Here is a 23,506-nt window from a genome sequence, read left to right as displayed (position 1 = left end):
AAGGGAATGTGAATTTTAAGCTCTCTTGCCTAACAGTAATTTCTTACCTCTGTGATTTTTGTATTGTCTCCTGTATCAGTCACCTTTACTGGAGTTGAACGTTGGGAAACAGCACCTTCATCTTCTTTATCTGTCCCAGAATCATCTTCAGAACTACTTGACACTGCTTCCTCACTTGGGGGTGGAGGAGCACTAGCAGCTGTTTTACGCTGCAGCACAGTTTCTTCTCTATTATTTTTGTTCCTATTAGGAAAGGCAGTGTGTATTCATGAAATCAGCAAGATATTAGCAATGAATATTTAGAATTCCTAATCTTGGTTAAAATCTTTCCAGGGAAATAAGTTTTAACTTCTGGTGCAACTTTTTGCTCATCTTTTAAAATCTCTGATTGTCCTCTTCAATCTCTTCTTATTCCAGAGCATTTCAAGAAAGCCCAAAGGATTCTGTCAGCTTTTCTCCACCAATTCTCTGATTCTTTACTTAAATCCCTCCCCACAACTGAATAAATAAAAAAGAATAAAATTAATTGAGACATCACATCTTTGGGTTTGATCTTGGAAAAAGTTTCACTTTCTGATTAATAACAATATCCACTCCAATAGCTTCCTTAATCTTGGTTCCAGCTCTTAACAGTAATGTCACTTTTTTTCCTTTATTTTCCATACCACTCCCCTCAATTTAATTCTTTAATCAGCAACATTTCTGGATGTAGTATGTATTTCTCACTCAAGAAATTCTAGTGAATATAAAGAGGTGCCTTATTTTTAAGAAGCCTTCAAGACACAGCATCTCTATGTAAGCAGGCTAACACTGGATTTAACTGTACGCACTCTGAAAGGTGCACATTACTTTGCCCATCAGAAACCATATCAGACTTATGTGCTCTGCATCCTCTCCTACTGGCCACAGAAGAGTATTCAGTAGCAACTTCCTCTCAGACACTGTCACAATTTTTCAGGGAAGGCAGTTAATGAATAAACATTAACTAATGAATAGACAGTTTATAGACAAATCCCTGGAAATAGGGAAGGAACATCTCTTCCTTGCTGCAGTGACTGTCCCGTGTATCACTGGCAGACATTGTGTCTCATTCTAAAGGAAGACAGCAGCATGCTAAAGCCTGTGAAAAGAGCTCATAGATTGATGCAAATGCTATTTGGAGATGCAGGTCTAGTGCTCTCATCAGCATCACTTGAGCCCTAGTGGAGCACACTATGACTGTTACAGAGGCTGCCTCTTGAAGTGAAACTCAAATAGCAGTTTATCCCTGTACTGAATTAGCTACACTTCATATGCTCAAGGAACATGCATAAACAAATAGGAGAGTCCTTCATAGGTTCTGATCTGAGAGCATATCCCACCCCCAAAGAGATTATTGTATCAAAAAAAAATCTTAGAGCTGGAACAAATGCCTTGGGGAAAATAGCACCATGGGCGAATTTGATTTCTGACTCAACAGAACCTGACATTTCCTCTGACTGAAATGTACAGAGTTATGAAGACATAAGCATTCTTTTTAGGGAAAATAAAGGGATTTTTCCCTACTTTTCTAGATGAGGTGAAGGTCACAAGAAAAGCAGTCCTTTCTGAAAGCTGAGGAATGGAGCAAGTGGCCAAACTGGTAAGAGTGTTATCCTCACCCCACTCCCAACATGTACACCCAGCCAAGATCTAAGTGTCCTTGGGACCTGAATGCCTACAGACAAAGAGATGACCAAATTTCCTTCAGAAATGTCTTAGATCAAAAGATGATGACAAATGAGCAAGGCAAAGGTACCACCTTTTGCAAGGCTAAATATGGGTGAGGTGCAAGAGTGAAGCCATGTTTTACCCTACGACACAGTCAGTGAAGGGGAAGCCTTATAAGTGATACACAGAGAGTCCTGGAATGTGGCTTTGATGGAGCTGGAATCCTGGAATGTGGATTCTCTGTCCCACATAAACCCCTAAAAATCACAGCAAAGAGCTTGAATAGAAACGCTTGAGAAAATTATATAATGGTCAACTATTTAATGGAGCACCTGGAGACAAATTAGTCCAAAATCTGACATTTTACTAAAGCGGAAGTATAAAGCTTATCCTCAAAATACTCATAAACTCAAATTCTTAGCAGAGATAAACTGTGTAACATTGAACAGTCTTCCTGTTTATTCCCAGGGAATGAGTAGCACAAAATGAGGTTCTACTGGTGATAAGCATAGTCTACTCTCAACATTTATTTACAACGAGACTCTCAGGACAAGAGCACATGAGAGTCCAATGTTCTAGTGTTTAACAAAACAGCAAGTTTTCAGAGGAACTTATAATGCTGTGACAGCACAGCAACTACTGACAAAAGGTTTCCTTAATATGAGCTACCAAAGAGAGAATGAATTCAGGAAGATTCTGCACAGCCCTTGTGGGACACAGCAGTGGAACAAAGGGAGTAACAAAGCAGGTACAGGATGCAAAAGCAGCTAAATGAGGCATTCATTTGTTCCAGCAACTGTTGCTGAATTCTTTTATATAATTTTATCCATGAATATTTTAATAACATATTTTATCAAATACTATGCTGAAATTGGCATTTATTGCTGTTTCAGAATATGCACTATTTATAAAAAATTAATAATTTTTTAAAAGACAATAAGAAAATATGCACTGTTGTCAACTCCAATAGAGAATAGCATTGACACTACGATGAAGAGATGATCAAATTTTAATAACTTCTGTATATTATTGATAAAATCTTCTCATGAATTTCACTTTGAGAAATCAGAAAAACCAGAAAATATTAAACAAGTTGAATTAAGAATTCCTAGTGTCAAACAAAAATCTTAAATTAGATGTGATTTTCAAAGTGTACAATTCTGCAGTACAACACCAATGAATTTTTTATTTCCCACGTAACACTGAATATTCTTCACAGACACATACATAAGAGTTTATATATTTTAATTACAATTTCACTACTATTAAACCAGAACAAAATTTCTGATTTCAGACTTACCCCAACACAGATTTTCCAGTTTCATCAGGTTTACGAACAGTGAATGGACTTGGATCAATTCCCACATTCTTAGGCATAAAATCTCTGCCAAAATAGAAAGGAAAAAGTGTTTATGAACAAAGTGCAACACATAATTTTTTTTTATTTTTCTGGAAGAACCACCTCTAACAAAGGAACTAAAGAAAAAGAATCATCATAATGAGATATCAAGTTCTAACTTTATAATTTCAAGTTGATGTACATATAACCTAGGTATTTAAAAAGCTTTCAATTGCATTATTTAGTTCCATAAAACATCTGCAAGTATCACCACTTGCCAAAGATGCTAAAGCACCGTGCTCCATCCCTATGCTGAAGAGGCCTGATAACTCAGGGCTTCATACATTGCTTTCAAAATGCTGCCAACATACAAACTGGGTCAAACAGGTACATGAAAAATAATCTGCCTGGAAATCTTTAGCCAAACCATGATTCAGATTATGCTTTGAATATCCAGATGACTGCTGCCAACAAAAAAAAAAAAACAAACCAAAATATCTGACCAGCTGTGAGAACCAGATGAACTGAAGAAAACAACTGCAAAATGAGAGCAGAACAATGAGAAAACAATTGTTTTGAAAGTAGCTTCTGTGATCTGAATCAAGAGAGAAAAGTTCATCTCTCAGGCATCAAATGCCCAGACACTAGGCACTCCATAACAAAAAATAATTGGAAATCTAATTGCTATTTTTACAGATTTTTTTAGAGTAACAGTTCCATGTAGCATTGTGATTTAGTTTCAAATTTGCTAAATTTGAAATGACATGTATTTAACCTAATAAATCAAATGCATATTTAATTCACACCAAATCAACTTCCATTCAAGGATTTAGAGTCACAAACCATCCCAATATACCTTGTAGAATTGGTCATTGCCAAGCAGAAGGTCTCATCAAAACTGCTCAACTCATATGGCCTAAAAAACTCATTGTGGATATCAATTTCCTCTTCATATTTGTGGAATTTCTTCACTGTCAACTTGCGTCTGTTTTCAGCACATGTCACTGAGGGGGAAAAAAAACCTTTTTACTAGCAATTACTGACTCTTGCAAAAATCTAATCAAACAGTAGCCTGCTCACCTAGCCACCATACCAGGCCCTACAGTCATATCCCGTCTGAGACAAGGAAATATGACATGAAGAAGATGCATTGCACATCTTTAATAAATATGCATTATCAACCACTGTAATTTGATTTAACTTCATGATGACAATTTCTAATAAAATATGCTCCACAGCACCCCAGAGAAACAAGGCACACCAGCTATACTGTGTCAGCTGTGACAGGAATAGGACCACCAGCACACACTATAAATATATGCTAATAGGCAAGACAAAAATAATTAGGTGTGCCCTGGCTCACACATATGAAGATCAAGTTTTAGCCAGTTAGGTAGCTCTTGCAACCTGCAATTGAAAAATCAAATCTCCTTGGAGGAGGGAGGGGGTGGAGAAGCATTTAAGAAACCATTATGGAAACACTCTTTTTTCAGATTTAGGATTTAAATTAAAAAACATTTGTGACTAAAACTTCTTTTTCAAGATACTCTGCAAGGCAAGGAGTACATATAGGTCCTACCTTCATCAAAAGGAAGAGGTAAATGCTTTAGCACACCTGTGGTCCACCAGTAAGTATAGCTGTACAGGAAAAACAGAAGCACAATTGATACAGGAGATTGGATCTCATACCCAGCCTATCCATCACCCATCCACACAGGGTCACTTCAGGAAACATTGCTGAATTGGAGGGAGGATTTCAACAGGCCCCTGTCCAACTACTTTGCTCTTAAATCAAGAAATTTAAACACACAAAACTCAATACAGGTATGAACAGAAGAGTGGTTTTGTTTCATTTAAAAATAAATTTCAGGTGCCTACCTCTACAGCACTGAAAATTAATGTATTAATGTCTTTGTACATATCAAAAGTATTTATGTATTTCTCTTGTTCTGGTCGTTGGAGCATGGGAGGAGTGAGGAAAGGCATCCCCTCGCAGATGTTATTCAGATCCCAAAATTTAAGAAAAATGTATGAAGAAGTGAAGGTCAATGATAATAAGATCGGATGACAGTCAAAGCAGCTGACTTCTATACAAAGAAATACATTTTGATGTAACAGCTGTCATAAGTCTGAGAGCTGTTGGCATATCTAACAGCAAAATTCAAGCCCTGCTGGAAGTTTATTCAGGATTTCTGTAAAACAACAAAGGAAGTCAAGCAACATTCATAAAATAAAGCATGTTTTATCTTTCATTCATGTTTACACATTTTTATTGTCTCTTCTCAAATATACTTTAATTTCTTCTCTGATTTAGTCTGATAGTTTCTTCTACTACATGGAATGAAAACGCAATTGTCTTCATTGATTTTTATTTCAAGTACTTGTGTATTCACAATACTGTGAGGGCTGTAATCAGTATTAATGTGGTTATCTCCTACTCCTGTCAATGTAGCCATCTGCAGCAGACACAATGGGCGTATTCCCATGGCCAGGGATAGGCTTGTTAGTGGGATTTAGGAGATGGTACAGGACAGGCAGGAAAACACACTTCAGTTCCAAGAACTGTGTATATTCTAGACGATAAGGAATGAGTTATGCCTAATGGTCCTGCCTCTTCTCAAAGTACCATGCTAGTAAGCAATTTTCTCCAGTGCCTTCAGAAATGATGCAGACACACCCAGTTTTGTTGCTTGCATAAATGATAAGTAACATGGCAACACAAAGTCTCCTTTTCCATATTACTTTCACGTGACTCATTAATTATATAGAAGTAAGATATGAACCTTATTAAATATCTTCCTCCTGATAAGGAGGCAATTACAATATAGGAAAAGCACAAACAGTCAAAGAAGTTTCAATGACAGGAAACATGATCTTCCTTCTCCTATACCCTTGATTTCATTACAAGTGTTGTTATTTCTTTTGCTGCTGTGCCCAAGGAACCTAAAAGAGGGACTACATAGACAGGCAGGGAGAAGTTACACAAAGAACTTGTCAAAATGTTTGGTAGAAACAAAAAATTACTTAGAGGAGTTTTTTCACAGATTTATTTCACCTACTACACCTACAGGAAGGTGTCATTTTATTCACATAATGAAACACCTTGTTATACATTATAACTGCTCAGAAGAAATTCTGGTTTGAATGAAAGGTGAAAAATAATTAACAAGCAAATGAAGAGTACCAATATTTCTTTTTAATATTCCACCTCACTTGAGAACAGTATGTGTGACAAATAAGAGATGGCCTGTTTTAACAGAGTAACAGATGAAAGGGAGACAAGAACATTTGCATATTTGCAATATATCAGCTGAATTAATTTTAGACATACAATAATGTTCAGAATGAGTAGTTGAGAAAATTAATATTGCATGTTTAATGTATGCCTGAAATAGCACTTGGTTTTATGGCTCATATAAGCTACCTTTAAAAGAAGTCTCAGGAGACAATACAAGAGGACAGAAATTCAGAAAGAGCCATATCATGTGCCAGCTGCTGCGACAGGTTAACAGAATAAGCAGCCAACAGGGGCTGATCACACCGGTTAAACACTTGCAGTTTTGCCCAGACAAAAATCTAAATGCAGGTTTTCAGATCTGCCATTTGTACTAAAGGGCTTTACAGCTCACAAAATAAATAAAGATAAAACCAGCCAAAATCCTAAGAGATTGTTTAGTTGACAAGTTGAGTATTGTCCGTTTTGTTAAAATGGATTTTTCTTAAAAGCACAGTATTCATAGTCTTCAAAAAATCATTTCCCTCTATGAAGCAATTGAATTACTTTAAAATTTTATACTTTATTACTTCTGTTTATTACCGTACAACTACAGTGGAATGCAAATGAAGAAAAATAGTCTTAAAACAGGCTAGACATAGGCTGAAAGGAAGGTAGAAAATCAAGGGTTTCTTGGTATGCACAGCTGCAGACTAAGTGCAGTGCATAGAAAAATAAATGTTATCCTTATCATATAATCTCAAATTCAACCATTAATAGATTTGACAATGAAGAATGCGCCTATATATTAATTAAACTGTAGTAACTGTACTTCAGTACAACACAGAAGCATTTTACACTGAAGGATCAAGTTTTATATGAAATGAAACTTATTTTTAAGTACCACAGGAAATAAACATACTGAACAAATCCTTTGAAACACCAACATTCAGCATCTTTTGGTAATCTTTTGAAGGTGTTTTTTAAGCTTTTGTATAAACATAAAAAACACTTAGCAAGTTTTTCACAGGCTGACCTAATTATTTGATTAGCAGTGTGTATTTTTTACAACGTATTAGAGCAATACCAAATAAAACAAAAAATGAAACAGCAAAATACCTTTGCCTGGTCTGTGACAGACTGAGGGTGTTCTTGTGATGCAAATAAAAATCAGTGGGAAGTTCCCAGAGATGTGGCTTTCCTTCTGCAGGCTTGAACACTCCCAGAAAGAGATTGATAGAATCCTGCCTGTCCGCATCTGTAAGACAAGAGGCACACTTAATAGCAGGAGCACTGCACAGCTCAAGCCCATTCAGACATTGCTTCTCTTTGCTCCTCAAAGACTGAGTGTGTGCGTGCTATGACTGCTGCAGGGCCCTCTGGGCTTCAAGCAGCACCATGGAACTTCATTTACAGCACAGCTGCTACACTGCAGAGCACGTGGGGCTATACCAATGCTGCCTCTTCCCTTGGCTTCTCCCTCAGGAGCTCAGGCTTGGCAGAAGTCAGAAACTGCAACTCTGTCTCTCACATGTGTGCATGAAGCACATGCATGGATTAGGGCATGTTTCAAGAAATCTGACATACCTTAGTGAATTTACTGCAGCCTAAATAACTGAAAAATTACTTGATGAAATGAATATTCATACAAACTAAGTTTCCAACAAAACATACAAATTATGAATTTGGAATTTTCTTGCCAATACACAGTAAAATTATTAAATTTCTCAAACACCTTTTATTAATTTGGACTTGTTTCCTGTTAGTTTAAGTAATCAATTTAGCTTGTCATATTCTAAGTTCCACCAAATTATCACTTGATACGTGTCTTACTTTTTCTCATCCATACAGCTTAATTAGTAGTAATTACCCTAAGAGCATTGAGGTCAACAGATAAAAACACTCTTATAAGACTAGATTATTTTTAGATTCATGTATTTTGAATGATAGACAAGCAGTAATGCGTGGCTAAGAGATTTATTTAGGAAGCTGGGATAGTAGGCCTCTTTCAATCCTGCTCTGAATCTTATATACTGTATGACCCCAAGCAAATCACTAAAATTTTCTGAGCCTGTTTAATTCAGGTACATAAAATACACAAGCATTAAAAAAATGTTTCTGGGATCAGAAACACAAGGAAATGCTGACTCATGAACTAGCTAGCCATCAGACTTTTATTTGTATTTTAAAGGATATATGATTAATAGCAACAATAATAAATGCAGTACAGCAAATCAAACTAAACTAAACTGTTCTACAACTGTTTCCTTTTTCTTAGCTTTCTCAGAAAACTTAAAGAATAAAATGATCTCTCTTAAACAAGCAAGCTGCTGCCATCTAAAGAGGCAGTGTTGGACAATGAACCTTTAAATTTCAATGAAACAGATATTTTAAAACTCCATACTAAAAATGCAACAGAGTAAATACGACACTGAATGCTACAATTCAACAATGTCATCTTCAAACACACGGAAAGCATAGAGCACCAAAAATATTTGCCTCAAATGGGATCAAATACCAAAATCCTAAGTAAATTGGGGAAAGTGTGCAGCAGCTTTAAGAAAATTTCACTCAAAGGCAGTATTGACTTCAGTAAAGACTAATGTTTGTTTGTGTACTTTCCCACAAGTTCATTGAGATTACAATATGGACTTTATTTATTTCTAAATTTCTTCTTCTTTTTGTAACATCTTTTTTAGAACAAATTCTTTTATTACTAGAAGACATGCATATCATGACTATACTTGCAAGCAGACCACAAGCCCAAATGTGAACCTAGAACGTTGTTCAGGTTTCTCCTTAACCATTTCAGTGGCTGGCATAAACAGCTCAGAGATCTGTTCCATCTTCTATGTCACAGTATAGGTGACACGGCAAGTGTGCTACCTTTGGCTCAAAAGAATCAATGAAGCCAGACTTCATTGGCAATGCAAACAATAGGAGACCACATCACTGAAATAAACAAGTTCTCCATTTCCCATTCAGTTTGGACAAATATGATACACAAATTACGTGGTTTACATTCGGAAAAGTTACTCTGAATGGTGTTCTCTCAACATTGTTATACACACAAAAGCAATAATTTCAGCCGAAGAAAACAGATTACTGAAGTATTTCTAGCCATTGTCCAGCTCACTGTTTTAAAGTTCACAGTCTCTAAATAATTGCACTCTGCTAAGACAAAGGAAAAAAGGTACTTCCACCCCTGGCTATGCAACTTTTGTGAGAAAGAGTAATAGAGGACTGACAGAATATTTAAAACATGGTAGCACTCAGTCTTTGCACTTTTGACATGTCTTAGACTGTCCTTTGATCATTCTTTTAGATCTTTTGCAAGACTTCTAAACACACCACGGGTGGTTTTTTTTTAATTTTTCATAATATAAGGCTCAGCATTTTTCAAAGAAGTTTTCCCTTAGCAACGTTGCCCAGAAGAAAGTAGAACACTCAGAGTTCAACTAATGAGTGACATGAGCTAATAAAAGAATAAGTTAATATTATACAGCTTATTTAACTGAAGAAAACAAGCTTCTTTACTTGGTTTTTGAATTTAATTTTGTCTTCTCTACCACAGATTTAATAGTTTGTAGCTCCTATTTACACAAAACAATTACACTGATCTACAAATGTCACTGACAGATGCAGTGCTACATCTGTGTATTTTCTAAATAAAAGGCTGCATGCTACAACACAGGATAAATAAGTATACCATCAAATCAGAATACCTATGTGAGATGTTACTAAATTATTTGGAAATTATAGTATAGAGGAACCCTGCCATAAGGTCATAGTGTAGACTACTGAAACATCATGATTAACATGTTTTGTAAACAATGGCTGGAAAGAAAGCACTTAATTTACCTGAGAAAGCATTACTGTAGTATCTTGAGAGTGTTTGCATAATATCTTTGGAATGCTGAGTCCATGGAGCAATCTTTCTGTAAGTTTTTACTCTGTGGACAAGCTGAGAGCCTCCATACTGCAGAGAAAGTGTGTCCCCATGATCTTCATATAATTCTTCAAATAATCTGAAGGAAAAGCAAAATGTGCCATCTATGAAACTTCTGAACAAAATTTTAAAGGAGAAAATATAATAAAGTCTTTCTGTAAGTGCAATACAATTTCTTTGCCTTTATTCAGATAAATACGTGGAAATTTTATTCAGACACAACAATTACTAAGAAGGTTTAGACTTTGAGATTTTCATTACTTTTTAATATAAAATAAGAGGTTCACACAGAGTATGCAGTTCTGTAGATTGAGGAAGATGTCCTACTACTTAATGGGGGGAAAATAAACAATAGATCTTCACTAAGCAAGATATGTTTAATACACTAAAAGGGACAGAACATATCAATATCTCAAGGCTGTAATTTCTGTTAAGTACACCAGGAATGAAGTTAGCATAACCTTCCAAAATTCTCTGCAGTTACAGATGACTCAAAGGTACAAAATGAATAAACATGACTTGTAAGGAAAGTGTATGGCTGTCAGGTAACATTTGCTGGAGCTGGAAAATCTTGATGTAAGCAGGAAGCAAAAAGAATTGGCTAAGAATTGACTTGAACAAGGAGAGCTGGCTAAAAAGTCCTCTGGCATCAAGAAGTTCACACTATCCAAACTGGGACTAGCTCAAATAGCAAAAATTAAACAAGCTTCCTATCAATCACAAAAACAAGGCAAAAAGAGGTTATCTTAAGGAGATGATGCTCAGTCTAAAACATAAGAGACTGGAAAGTGCTTCTCAGAAATGGAGACTATGGCTTTGCTTGAGCAAGACAATGACAAGAATGATATTTTGCTAAAAAAGACTGGCAGTTTAGTTAAGAGGCAAAAAACCCCCAAACTAGAACAAAACAAGCCCCGACCCCTCCCCAAAACAAAAAAGCAAACCCAATCATTAAACCTTGGAATGTGTTTCAAATCAGTATAGGAAGACAATGTAACTCAGGCATCTACATGTAATACCTGCAGAGCAAAGAAGTCCTTGGGGAGTGAAAAGGAAGATAGAAACAAACAACAAAATAATTAATTTTTTTAAAAAGCACCAGAACAAGACAACAAAAGCATTCCCCTAATAAAGTTTCCAACAAAAGGGACAGTATTGCATATGTAACCTAGCAACCATCTGACTGAAGTTCTCCTGGAAAGGAGTGGGATGAAGAACACTTAACTGAGCAGCAAATCCATTTCTGTAAAAACTAAATAGCTGTCCAGCAAATCTTCTGTCCAAGGTCAAGTACAAAAAGATCAATTAGAAGAAAACATCTGATAACTTAAAAAAAAAAACAAAAGAAAAACCCCAAAACAATAGACAAAAAAACCCCCAAAGAAATAATCCCAAGCCCACTTGCCTCCACAGACATTGTTCAGAGAGCACAATACCATGTATGAGAATCTCATTTGTTTCTTTGGGTTTGGTGGGTTAGTTTGGTTTTGTTTGACCAGTACTCCCAGGAGGCTGCACAGCAACTGGTATTGGCAGCAGGAAATAATTATTCCCAGAGGTAAAGCTCCCAGCAGCTCGGACGTGGTGCATCAGAAGCACAGCCAGCACACCCAGGAAGTCACCAGTGGGTGCTCTCCCTGGCCACCAGGCAGAGGCCAGGAGGCACCCACCTGCAGAGTGACCCAACATGCTGCAGGTGAGGTGGTGTGTGCAGCACATAGCGGCTCATGGGAAAAAAAAGAGGAGTAGCTGAAGATACATCTCAAGTGAAGGGGACTGAAGCCCAACTACTTGTGGTTTCTGAATACAAGCTAGGTCTCCATGCTTTAAAACTATCAAACCACTAGCTAAAATCAGCAACAAAACCATAAGTTTCACAGTCACAACAACAGCTTAAATGAATAAAAGCACAGCACCTTAAAGACCCCTACATTAATTTCTGAAGCAGGTCTACAAGTTAAGCAGCTTAGTTTACCCTTAACCCCAAAGCATTTCAATACAAATGCTGGGTTTCATAAAGAATTTGAGGATGCTTGTATAAATACCATTGACACTTGATCTGAAAGAACAATTTTGCTGAAAAACTTTTCTTCAATAAATCAAAAAACATGAAATCTTCCAAAAGAAAAAGTAGGAAATAGCAAGGTAAGATGCGCTTATATACAATTACCAGTTTGGCATTCTCCATGAAAGTATGTATTTACCGTATGTATTTACTTTGGTTTTCACTCTCAGTCAGCATTTTGCCTCAAGCAATTGAAACAAGTGTAAAAGACTGGGGTAGAGGTTTTCTTAAATTTATTTCAAGGGAAAACACACCTCTTTAATTTTAGGCACATAAAAAGAGAATGAAGTCAAGCAGTTATATCATAAGACTGATTAACATACTTTTCCAGAAGATCAAACTTTCAGCATGACAGGATTTTCTCATGATTTCCAGTATGAAAGATGTTTTAAACATGGACAAATATGAAATCATTCCAGCAGAAATAACTGTATGCTTCTTCTACATGGACATAATTCTCCATAATCTCTTGACTCAAAATTAAAAATTAAAACTACGACACACTGTTTTAATCTATCTTACCTTACAGCATCTGTATCAAATTGTAAATTTGGTTTATCAATCAATCCCAATGAATACAACTGGTAGGCCAAAGCACATTTCCCCACCATAAACTGGGCTGTGTTAGTGCGATCTAAACAGTCCACACAGTTGGTTCGGAGGACTCCAGTCTGGTGAAGCAATCCAAATAAAGATTTATCTTAATCAACAAATTACTACACTCATGATTATTACTTTTTTGCTACTAGCTAAGTCTTATCAAATCTCAAATTATGTCAAATTGTATCTGCTCTACTGCTTATCCGCCCTCAACAAATATATCCCAGTGATCAGCTAGTACAGGAATGGTCACATGCTCTCTAACTTAAAAGAAACACAAAATTATGAGTGGCAAGTCAAATCTTAAGAATATGCCCTGTGTATACTTGAATGTTAAGAGTATGTAACCCTAACATTCAGGTATAAATTTGATATGGTATGGTTTGCAGTTTAGACAGTACTTTTCTGACCTTAAAGGAAGACATGTTTCTAGTTTTACTTTCCTTTAGTGCTGGAAACTGTAACAATGCACAGAATATTCAGCACTGGTGAAAATGTCAGTAACCCATGTTCATGTGTATGAATATATTACCAGGATTAAGTATGTGCTTATTCCTCACTTCTTCTGTAGAAGATTTTATGACACAGTTCGCTAAAATGCTGCTGGTTTAACTTTCACTGCACTGGTAACACTACAGACTAAACAGTAATGGAAACTAATTTAAAATACAAGCATTTCTTAGACTAAGTCCAGCAAAGATACAATTCCAACACCACAAGGTTTTGGGCTACCACGCAAGAACTTAAGGCCCTAATTCTCAATTAGATTTCTAGAAGGACAGCCATAATAATATGTACTATAAATATCAATTTAAGAGCAGTCTGTGAGTCACCAATCAGGCATTTAAGTGAAATGATTCACGGTTCTTTGGAAGTGCTGACCTACATCACTATGAACTAAAGAAGTATATTTTAGTACCTGCAAGCGACCAGTGGAAACAACACAACCTCCCAGTTCATTCCACCTGAAAAAGAAACAAAACAGAATTACTTTCAAATGATTTCATAAAATAATAGATCATATCATGTATTGATCTGGTCAGTGACAAATAGTTACTTCTGGATTTTCAGGGACTTGAGACTTCATCTGCAGCAGTTTAGGCAAATACAGTTTCGATTTTTAAAAAAAGTTTTATATTTTGTATTTATAAAACCATAAAATCCACTGGTTAACAACAGACTCAGTAACATTTAGATGACAATTATCTTATTAGTATGCCTCAAAAGAAGTCACTTGGTAATTTCCAAATTAGTCAGTCTTAAAATAACAAATATATTAATAAACATAGAAATTCCAAACAGCTTTCAAAGGAATAGGTGCTACTCATTATGCATCAAATAAATTATAGGTACTTTTCATCTGGACGCAAGATACTGCAGTAAGAATCAGGTCGATTTACAAAAAATCCAGTCTTCTTCACTACACTTTCTGCAATCACGTTCAGTCTGTCAAGGACATTGCATAGTTTGCTGAGGAGAGGGAGAAAAAAGGGACAGTCAAGATACATTAATATTTAAAAAAATCTCACTACATAAAAAGTTTTTCCATAACAAAAATGATTTAAAAACAGGCCCATATCACAGCTTTATTCATTCAACTGTAATTATGCTTATAGTTCTCTTAGATTCTACAGGAGAGAAAGACTGACTGTATCTAAGCAATTTTGCTTCTTTTTGATATAAACATTATATAAACTAGAAGCAGAAGACATAAAAAACCTAAAACACCTTGATTTTTACATCACATAGATTTTTTTCTACCAAGCTTTCTGTGATTCAAAAATATGAATGAGGCAGAAAAGGATGTATGATCATCCTGAACCACATTTCCTTGTTTTGTTTGGAAGTTGCTGTTTTGATCAGTAATATTTGCTTTATGTTCAGTAACATTTGCTAATATGTGCATTTCAGCTACAAGCAGTAGTACAGAAAAGACTATTTCTACCTTTTAGTGTATTTGGCCATATCCCAGGGAATATATATAATTGTATGCTCTGGGGGTAAGAACTGGTTGAGATATGTCACAGCAGCAACAAGTTCTTCACTGAGAATCCTTTCGTGCTTTCTTTTTTCACGTTCCTTTGGCAAAAAGAAAAGGAATTTAACATCAAAATTTTCATTAACAAACGTATATAATCCATACACATGCACACATACATGTATGCATATATAATGGAAATCAAAAGTGCAAGCTGTAACGTCAGCAGGCAGTTCTTCATAATTAGTACCATTAAAATAAGAACAGAAAAGATAGAAAAATCTGAATACTCTAGTTTTTAACAATCATTTTGTATTAGAAGTAAAAGTCACCTGTTTCAACTGTACATAATCATTGGCTGAAAAATGGTATGCTGTAAGCATAAAGAAGAAAACACAGAAATAAAAGTGGCAATGTAGATGAAATGGAGAACCACAAAAGAGAAGCAAAAACACAGGCAAAAAGGGAAGCATCCCATTCAGTTGTGGAATATAGAAGGACAAAGGGAAATTCTTCTCCATTACTGGCAGGAGATGGCAAACAACAGCTCCCATCTCCCAGTCTTGCAATAATTTTTGAAAATTAGAGTTGTGTTGCCATTGCCTGAATATAACATTTGTTTTCATAGAACCACAGAATGGTTTGGGTTAGAACAGACCTTAAGGTCATCTAGTTCTAACCTTGCTTTAGATGGAACCATACTATTTCAGTAGTTATGAGTGCTAAATTAAATTTAGTGATAAATTTATTTGGACTTAGATCTAATAGGTAATAGCAAAAACTTGAAAAGAACAGTGAAAGATTACTGCAAGAAATCTCTAAACATGGGAAATTTTGTTTTTGAAGGGCTGTAGTGGAAGCAGAGTTATGTACTATATCCGGTAGGATGAGATTTATGAAAAAATATTTCACTTGTAAGCTAATATTAGTTTTAGAACATAACCAAAATTACGCAGTGACTCTACAGAAAGAAACATTAAAAATGTTAAAGCATTAAAGTGTACAGAAAGAAATATTAAAAATCAAACACATAGAGCATATTCAAAATATTGTACCTTCACAAGATTCAATATAATAATAGGAGAGCCAAATCTCTGAAGCATTTGGTCAAAGTGAAGAGCAGCAACATGTGCATAAGGATCTGCTTGGTCCACTGAAACAAACATAAATTGAAGACGATAAGAAGTGAGCTGTAGAATTTTCCCTTAATAGTACTCTACACAACAGATGCATTAATTTTCAGGTAGTAATGACACAGTTAAATACTTTCCCCTCTTTTCATGCAAAAGCTGTTAAAAAAATATTCCCTTTGCTGAATTGCAGGCAGCTTCTTAAATTTTCATGAAATGCTTTTACAGAACAATTATTCTGGCCCCATTAATCTCAGCCCAGACATTTTCCACCATTTTCAACAGGTTTAATATTTTATCCACAATACTAAGATAAATGTAGCTAACTTCACACACAAAATAATACAAAGAAAGCTCACATCTTCAAACAGAAACATTTCCTATTTAATTTCTGAATGTGAAGTCTAAGATGGAGATTTTTTCCATAATTTTTTACGTTGAATTATGGCTTCACAAAGCACAAGTGAACAGACAATTTGCTCATTTTTGCAAATTCAGTTTTCACTTATTCGCTCAGATGTTCCTTTAGGACACAGCACTAATCATAATCTATTACAAAGAATAATTTGTACACACGTGTTATGGGTGGCTTAGGCATCATAGTTGAAATATCTTGAGACCAGTATAGAGGGACAGACCCTCGAACCTGAACATAGGAAGAATAACTCCCCGCAGAAAATGACATAACTGAAGCATCATAAAGTATTTGTTCAGTTTCCACTTCATTAGCAACATCTCCCTAAACCAAACAGAAATACACATATGATGTAGACATGACATTCAAAGCTGCATGCAGTACAGAGAATTGATCATTACAAACAGAGCACAATTAAACTGTGAGACACTGAACCGCAGTGGTGAGAACAACACTGAAGGTTAAATTCCCATTTCTCCCTAATGAATATTACTATTTTTTAATTTTTTCCCTCAGTTCAGGAAATAACATTAAGTGTAAAAAATCAAAACAAGTGCCAATTTAGAACAATTAAATTTATTATTTTAGGAACAATTTCATTATGCCAACGAAAAATGTAATGATAGCTGTGATAATATAATCTAATAGCATAATTTATAGCCAAATCCCTAACAACCCTTCAAACCATTTCAGCTCTTCAGCCAGTCAAATTCAAGCTTTCATACTGGGGAGGGGCAGGAGGAAACAACCCCTAAAATCATATTTGATTTACCTCACAGTTTGCTCCTCGTTTCAGAAAACGTGTTCCAGCAAATTTGCTTGATCTTCTGGCTATCAGAGTGACATATATAGGGCGGCCATATATTAACAGTTCTTGAAAGAGAAGTTAAGGTTTACATGTCACATGCAATTTTTTGTTCACTTACTTTATGCCCACAAAAATAAGTTCAAACAAAAGTGTATCAAACTGATATATCTGATTCGCTAAAATCACCCTAACAGTGATGAGTATCACTTCCAGACTTATTTTGCAGCTGGAAGAGAACATTGCCCTTTCCAACAATCTCTTTTAAGAACTTTGAAAAGCAAATCTACATTGCAATACAACACCCACTTTTCAGAACCTACAGAAGAGAAGCAGCATTTATATTTTATGAAATGACAATGGAGGTGAAATAGATACAAGATACACTAGCACTGCAAATACTGCTTTTGTGAATACTGGGATTAAAACCTGGGAGCTTCATTTTCAGATGAAGTGTATTAGTTGCCCTCTAATTATTTGTTTGGAAAAATATACAAATTTTCAACCACTTGAGTAACAATAACTGAAAGCCAGAGGCAAACATGCTATGCATGCAGTGGTGGCTTTTTTACAGTCTTTTTCCATTTTACTAAAACCAAACACAATCAGAGCCTGGTGCGACTATCATTGCTTCCTCAGTGTTAGGGAGGCACAAGAAAGAGTTAAGAAGATATCTGCTCACTCCTGCAGCTGCAGGCATAATGTTGGTGGTCAGATCCGGCTTCGATTAAGTAAGACCACAAATGAAACAGTGGTATATAAAAACAGATCTAGCTTTTTTCTGAGGAGTAAGTCAATGATCACCAGTCTTATAATCATAAAAAAGCAAAATTAAATTTTGCAGACATCACTAATGTTTTTGCTTCCCTAGAAATTTTAAGCTAACATGATAGTGTTGGTGAATAAAACAAGAGTATCCTTGTAATACACTAAATTCTTAACACATAACCTGACATTTCTTTGGACTGTGGTATGCACTTGGACTTTTGCTCCTCCTGCTACAATGTACATAAAACCTTTTAAGCATTTAAAATAGTATATAGTCGAGACTTTCACACATCCTAGTGCTCTTCACACAGCAGGGCCGAAGTTCCATCATCGTCTTCAACAGAAAGACAGTAAATACAAGAATTTCTGCAAATCTCAGTAACTAAAAATGTTTTAGAGAAGATTTGTAGGAGAGTATTTCTATGGCAATGTCATGGTTTAAACACAGCTGAAACCAGATCAGTCAGCAATTCAGTTCTGCTTAGCTTTTCTCCCTTTCCTCAAACATTTGCAAAAAAATACATCTGAGCCTAAAAATCCTCTCAAGTTCTTTACTACTAAACCCCACACTTATTAACAGAGCCTCACTGAAAATGCTGTCCACCTGAGTTAAGATCCTCTTACAATAACTATAATTCTTACTTAGAAAGTCATGGAAATAAAAGCTAAACAATAAGTATAAAATTGAATGGTATTTATATGACAAAGAAATAATTCAATGTTCAAACTGGGTTTTTTCAAAATTGATAAACCAAAATTCATTACGACAGTAGAAGGATACTTGATTGCCCACAGAATCCGTGAATAATATACAGCAGCCAGTCGCGATGAACAGCACTTTCTACCGCTTCCAGCAGCTTGGCATTCCACACGTACTTCTTGTAAGGCTTACTGCAAATCCCAAATACACCTAGAAGTTGTTACAGTGAAAATGCATTAGCGATTAAGAAACAAGCACACCTGCTTTAAAATCCAGGACACTGGATCTTTGTTTTGATTTTCCCTTGACTGCAACTCAGTGTAGCATTTACTTGCATCCTTGAGGTTTGCTGAACACAGATCATTCCAGGCACAGGCTGAAGTTTTACCCAGCCTTTATCAGGATTTGCAGTTTTTCTAGAGTTGCCAGTCACTGTTGTGATTGAGTGCCTTCATGCAGAAATTGCTGATATACTTCAGTATTGAAAAGAGACGTCTACAAAGTACCATCAAGGGATTTGATAACATGGGAAATAAAGCTGTGAATTCCAGTTGAATTCCTCCATACAGGAGAACTTTATAAGCTTCTCAATTCTGGGTCACCTCTAATTGCCTACTAGGTTCTGGAAGATCATGAACGTCAATCCTTTTTCACACAATTCAACAGAGTTTTCCTAATTTGCACTAATACCAATAAACACAACTATTGTAGACCTACAAATTAAAATTCTGTTTCTGATATATCTGGAATCAGAGTCTTCTTCTGTTTCAAATATCATGACCAAGATGACAACTGTCATTGAAAGGTGGTAGAGGGAATTGAATGAATCTGAAACTTAGAAGAAAGAGGACAAGAATTCTATAGCCTATATTTTTTCACACTTTTTTCAAATTAAGTTTCTGACAGGATGAATTATATTGTAGCAGTATGAATGCCAATTATAGCAGACAACTAGAGCAGTCAAATGTTCTGCTGGAGGAAAAAGGAGTTCTTACAGACTGCACGTGAAAATACAGCTGTTGAACAAATTATTGCCACCAAGACCCAACTTACTGTAAGCTCAGGGAAAACTGATGTAACCAAAATATTTTCATGAAAGAGTTTAGACAGCCAGCAGAAGCTGGTCACAAGCACTTAGCCAGCAATTTTTCCTCTTTCTTACTACTAGTGGCATTACTTTGGTGAGAATCTATTTTTTAATGACAGGTGGCTATTTGTTACATATATTCTATGATTATATAGGCGAGTAGCACACAGTGCTGATGGGGTCAAGGTTAGGGCATCTTCATTTCTGATTATTTGTAAAATGACATAGAAGAGATGGTACCTTTGTAAGGATTCCTGAGGGATCCTCCAGATTAGGGTCTTTGCAGAAGTGGAATTATTGCTCTCTTCAGTCCTTATGGTCCTTTCTGATATTGTAGTATTTGATAACCAGTTGCTGGTATCTTGATATATATGACCATGTTACTAATATCTTTTTCTTGGGGGCCATGGGGGTTTCATTCAACAGAATAAAATCCAATATTAAGAGTTTCAGGAGAAACTTACTCTGTGTTTGTTTGCGCATGAAGAAAAAGGGAGAGAAAATAGTTTTTCTCTCTGGCTGCTCATCTTTATACTCTTATGAATACGTGTTGAAGATTGCATGCAAGATGTTTTCCATTACCATCTGTATGGCTGATTACCTTGTCAAGTGAGCAGTTTGCCTTATCTCTCTCTTTGAGTGACCACATTCACACCTTCCTCGGGAGGGGACCTCTGCTGATAACAGGCTATTGAATATCAGTGCATGAATTATAAGAACTATAACATCCCATTGTGAGATGCTCTGCCCAGAGGGAGGAGCCAAGCACTGCTACCCCGATATACTCTGAGATTCTGAAACTCCAGCACGTCTTTTCCTCCACAGGATTCCCTACAGGAACAGCAGCTGCCTCTTCCTCCACTGGATCTCCAGAGGAAGACTACATCCTTCTCTACAGATTCCCCTTGCTCCAACAGAACCACACCTGATACTTCAGGAGGACTGCAGCCACATTTTCAATCGGACTACCACCAACACCCTGGCCGACAGGGTGTCAGGTTGGGTTCTAACTCTGTCAGTGTTGTTCTAGTGGACTGCATTGTTTTATTTTATTTTATTTTTTTCTTTCCCTATTAAAGAACTGTTATTTCCTGCTCCCATATCTTTGCCTGAGAGCCCCTTAATTTAAAATTATCAATTTGGAGGGGTGGGGAGGATTTACATTCTCCACTTCAGGGGAGGCTCCTGCCTTCCTTAACAGACTCCCGTCTTTCCAAACCAAGACAATACGTTATATCCAAACTGAAGGCTGAACTTTCCAACCGAAATGAGTAATTTTTCTTACATGCTAACTTCATACAGTTCCTCTGTTGTCAGTATTCTCCAACATAAAACCAAAAAAATGTATTGGTACTTAATCAGTTATTGCTTCCCACTCTCCCTGTAACTCATTCCTGTTGGGAGACTCAGAAGTCAGTTGAGTAATCAATTCCTGGAAAATGTCAGCATGCTCAGTCATCTTCCCCAGTTGCAATGTAACTTAAAACAATGACTACACACCTCTAGAAATCACATTGTTCACATTGAAATGTATTTGGCACGTCACAAAATCCTTCATTAACTCACAATTGTTAGGACAATACTGACCAACAATAGAAGACATGAACGCTTCTCAAAAGTAAACCTAAGTGGAACATAATTTAAATGCACTCATGACCAAAAACATCAGTTTAATTAGATGTGTTTTCTTACCACTTCCCCCCTGTGCTGAAAGTCCTTCATCTTCAAATATATCAAAACTCTCTTGTCGGGTCTGGCTTGTTTCAGTTTTTAATATCTCAAGTGGCATTCTCAGGACAGTAAGATTATACTGAAGGGAGTGAGACAGATCATAGCTGTAACTGATAGACAATTAACATTTATTAATAATTGTAGATGCAGAGGAATTTTCTGGAAGCCCTTCCTTTCCATCTGTACTTACATTTAACACAGTACTATTTTACAGAAAAGACTTCTGAACAAGAAACACAGATTCTGATTCTATAATGGCAAATTATACAAATGATTTCCAAAAGAAGCTTTACAAACACAGAAACTGTTTACAGTTTACAAAAACTGAAAAATGTTTATATTCTTATTTTAACTGAAAACTAAACATATCTTTTGAACAAAGCATATCAAGAAACTTAATTCACCATGTCCCAAGAAGCATTCCAGAAGTTTTAAAAAAGCTATTCCATCAGAAACATCTATATACATTGACAACCTAATTTTTCTGAGATTTAACTGCTGCTACTGTCTAACTGCTACCTGAACTCAAAACAGCCAAAAAACTGGTCCACAAAAATCGTATCTGTCCCCAGATTTATGATTGCAGCACAGATGCATGTTAAGGTACTGGCTGCTGAATAATCAAAAGGGTTTCTTTAATTAGTTCCATAATAGTTACAAATTTTCCACCTCATGTCTCTTTTACTAACACTCTATACTAATGGCTAAATTTTTAAACTACTAGGCTTCTTCCACAGGAGAAACCAGAGGTACACTACCGTTAAAATCACAAATACTCATGTATTTCCATTTTAGTCTAAGACAGCATCAGCGATTACTGGTCCTCATGTAAGTTCTAGATATTCATTAAAGACCTAAAAAATTATTTAAAGTCATTTAGATTTATCCCTAAGTGTAACCCATGCATCCACATATTTCCATAATAATGTCCAAACCCATCTGTTAGGGAAAAAAAATTTGTAACATGCTTTGTTTGCATATAACAAAACCTTTAAACATTATCCCAGTAAGAGACATGTTCAGGCTGTTTCCCCCACTCTCCCTTTAGACCAAATGACTTCTTATAATTGATTTCTAATTTTCTTCAGGATTTATATAAAAATCATGCCGAAAAATGTGTTATGCTTTCAGCCAAGAACAATTTAAATGAAGCTGATAGATTGAAAAGATTCTAAACAATAAGAAAGAATACTAGTATCATCCCATGTTTCTCCTTTTGAAAGTGAAAATCAGGCTAAATATGCAGTTTAAACACAGAGCACAAAAACATTTTATGAAAAAATTCTTTTAATGAAAAATAAAACATAAACAGTAAATTATTTGCCAGTAGGAAAGTTTTCATTATGCCGCACAGGATTTGTACCAAAAAGACAGTTTTGTATAAGTCATTCACTTACTCATTTTTCTCTACAAGATTTTATATATGTAGTTTATCTTAATTCGACAGTTTCAGCTTGGAGAAAATAATTCTTTAGGAGGACCTCCCAATGCCCTTCCATTACTTTAAGAGGGCTTATAAAAAAGGAGGAAGAGCAACTTTTTACATGGGCAGATGGTGATTAGACAAGGGGGAAGGGTTTTAAACTAAAGCTGGAGCGATTTAGGAGGAAATTCTGTACTGTGAGTGCAGTAGGGTTGAAACTGGATGATCTGTAAGGTCCCTTCCAGCCCAAACCATTCTGATTCATTTTATGATAAATGTGTTTATTAGCGTCACATAGGAATATTCTCCTTTCCCATCTATGTAAAACTACAGAAATAGTACAAATTTGTCATCTCTAAGAAAAGGAGTTAGTGGGGGGAAGTTGTACAGAATTAGGGCTGGGAGACAATGCACGGAAGAAAAACTCAGGTTTTACACTGAAAAAGCATGTGTTTCATGCTTTGGCATGAAAGTTTTACACATGCCAAAGCATGAAACACACATAAAACTTGGGTAGGTTTTATCTTCACAGATCCAGCTGGAAAAACCTTCATTTTCCAAGAGGAAGCATCTTCTAGACTGACACACCTTTTTGTGATTGCAAGAGGGATGT

At 35.9% G+C, this 23,506-nt stretch overlaps 1 protein-coding gene across 1 annotated transcript in view; it reads right to left on the bottom strand.

Annotated features, from left to right (window-relative positions):
- The window catches only part of FIG4 (FIG4 phosphoinositide 5-phosphatase), a 45,937-nt gene that overhangs the window by 15,963 nt on the left and 6,468 nt on the right, over window positions 1-23,506 (bottom strand). Inside the window, exons 6-20 of the mRNA XM_031066718.1 lie at window positions 21,432-21,580; window positions 18,734-18,862; window positions 17,152-17,252; window positions 16,541-16,703; window positions 15,890-15,987; window positions 14,802-14,935; window positions 14,210-14,326; window positions 13,776-13,821; window positions 12,779-12,927; window positions 10,104-10,270; window positions 7,362-7,500; window positions 4,608-4,666; window positions 3,885-4,032; window positions 2,990-3,073; window positions 48-243 (exon numbers count right to left, since the gene is read on the bottom strand). Coding sequence (XP_030922578.1) covers window positions 48-243; window positions 2,990-3,073; window positions 3,885-4,032; window positions 4,608-4,666; window positions 7,362-7,500; window positions 10,104-10,270; window positions 12,779-12,927; window positions 13,776-13,821; window positions 14,210-14,326; window positions 14,802-14,935; window positions 15,890-15,987; window positions 16,541-16,703; window positions 17,152-17,252; window positions 18,734-18,862; window positions 21,432-21,580 — 1,879 coding nt within the window. The remainder of the gene's footprint in view (window positions 1-47; window positions 244-2,989; window positions 3,074-3,884; window positions 4,033-4,607; window positions 4,667-7,361; window positions 7,501-10,103; window positions 10,271-12,778; window positions 12,928-13,775; window positions 13,822-14,209; window positions 14,327-14,801; window positions 14,936-15,889; window positions 15,988-16,540; window positions 16,704-17,151; window positions 17,253-18,733; window positions 18,863-21,431; window positions 21,581-23,506) is intronic.

This window comes from Geospiza fortis, unplaced genomic scaffold (genome assembly GCF_000277835.1).
Source record: "Geospiza fortis unplaced genomic scaffold, GeoFor_1.0 scaffold98, whole genome shotgun sequence".
Taxonomy (NCBI): Eukaryota; Metazoa; Chordata; class Aves; order Passeriformes; family Thraupidae; genus Geospiza; species Geospiza fortis.
This window is presented reverse-complemented; position numbering and strand designations above follow the sequence as displayed.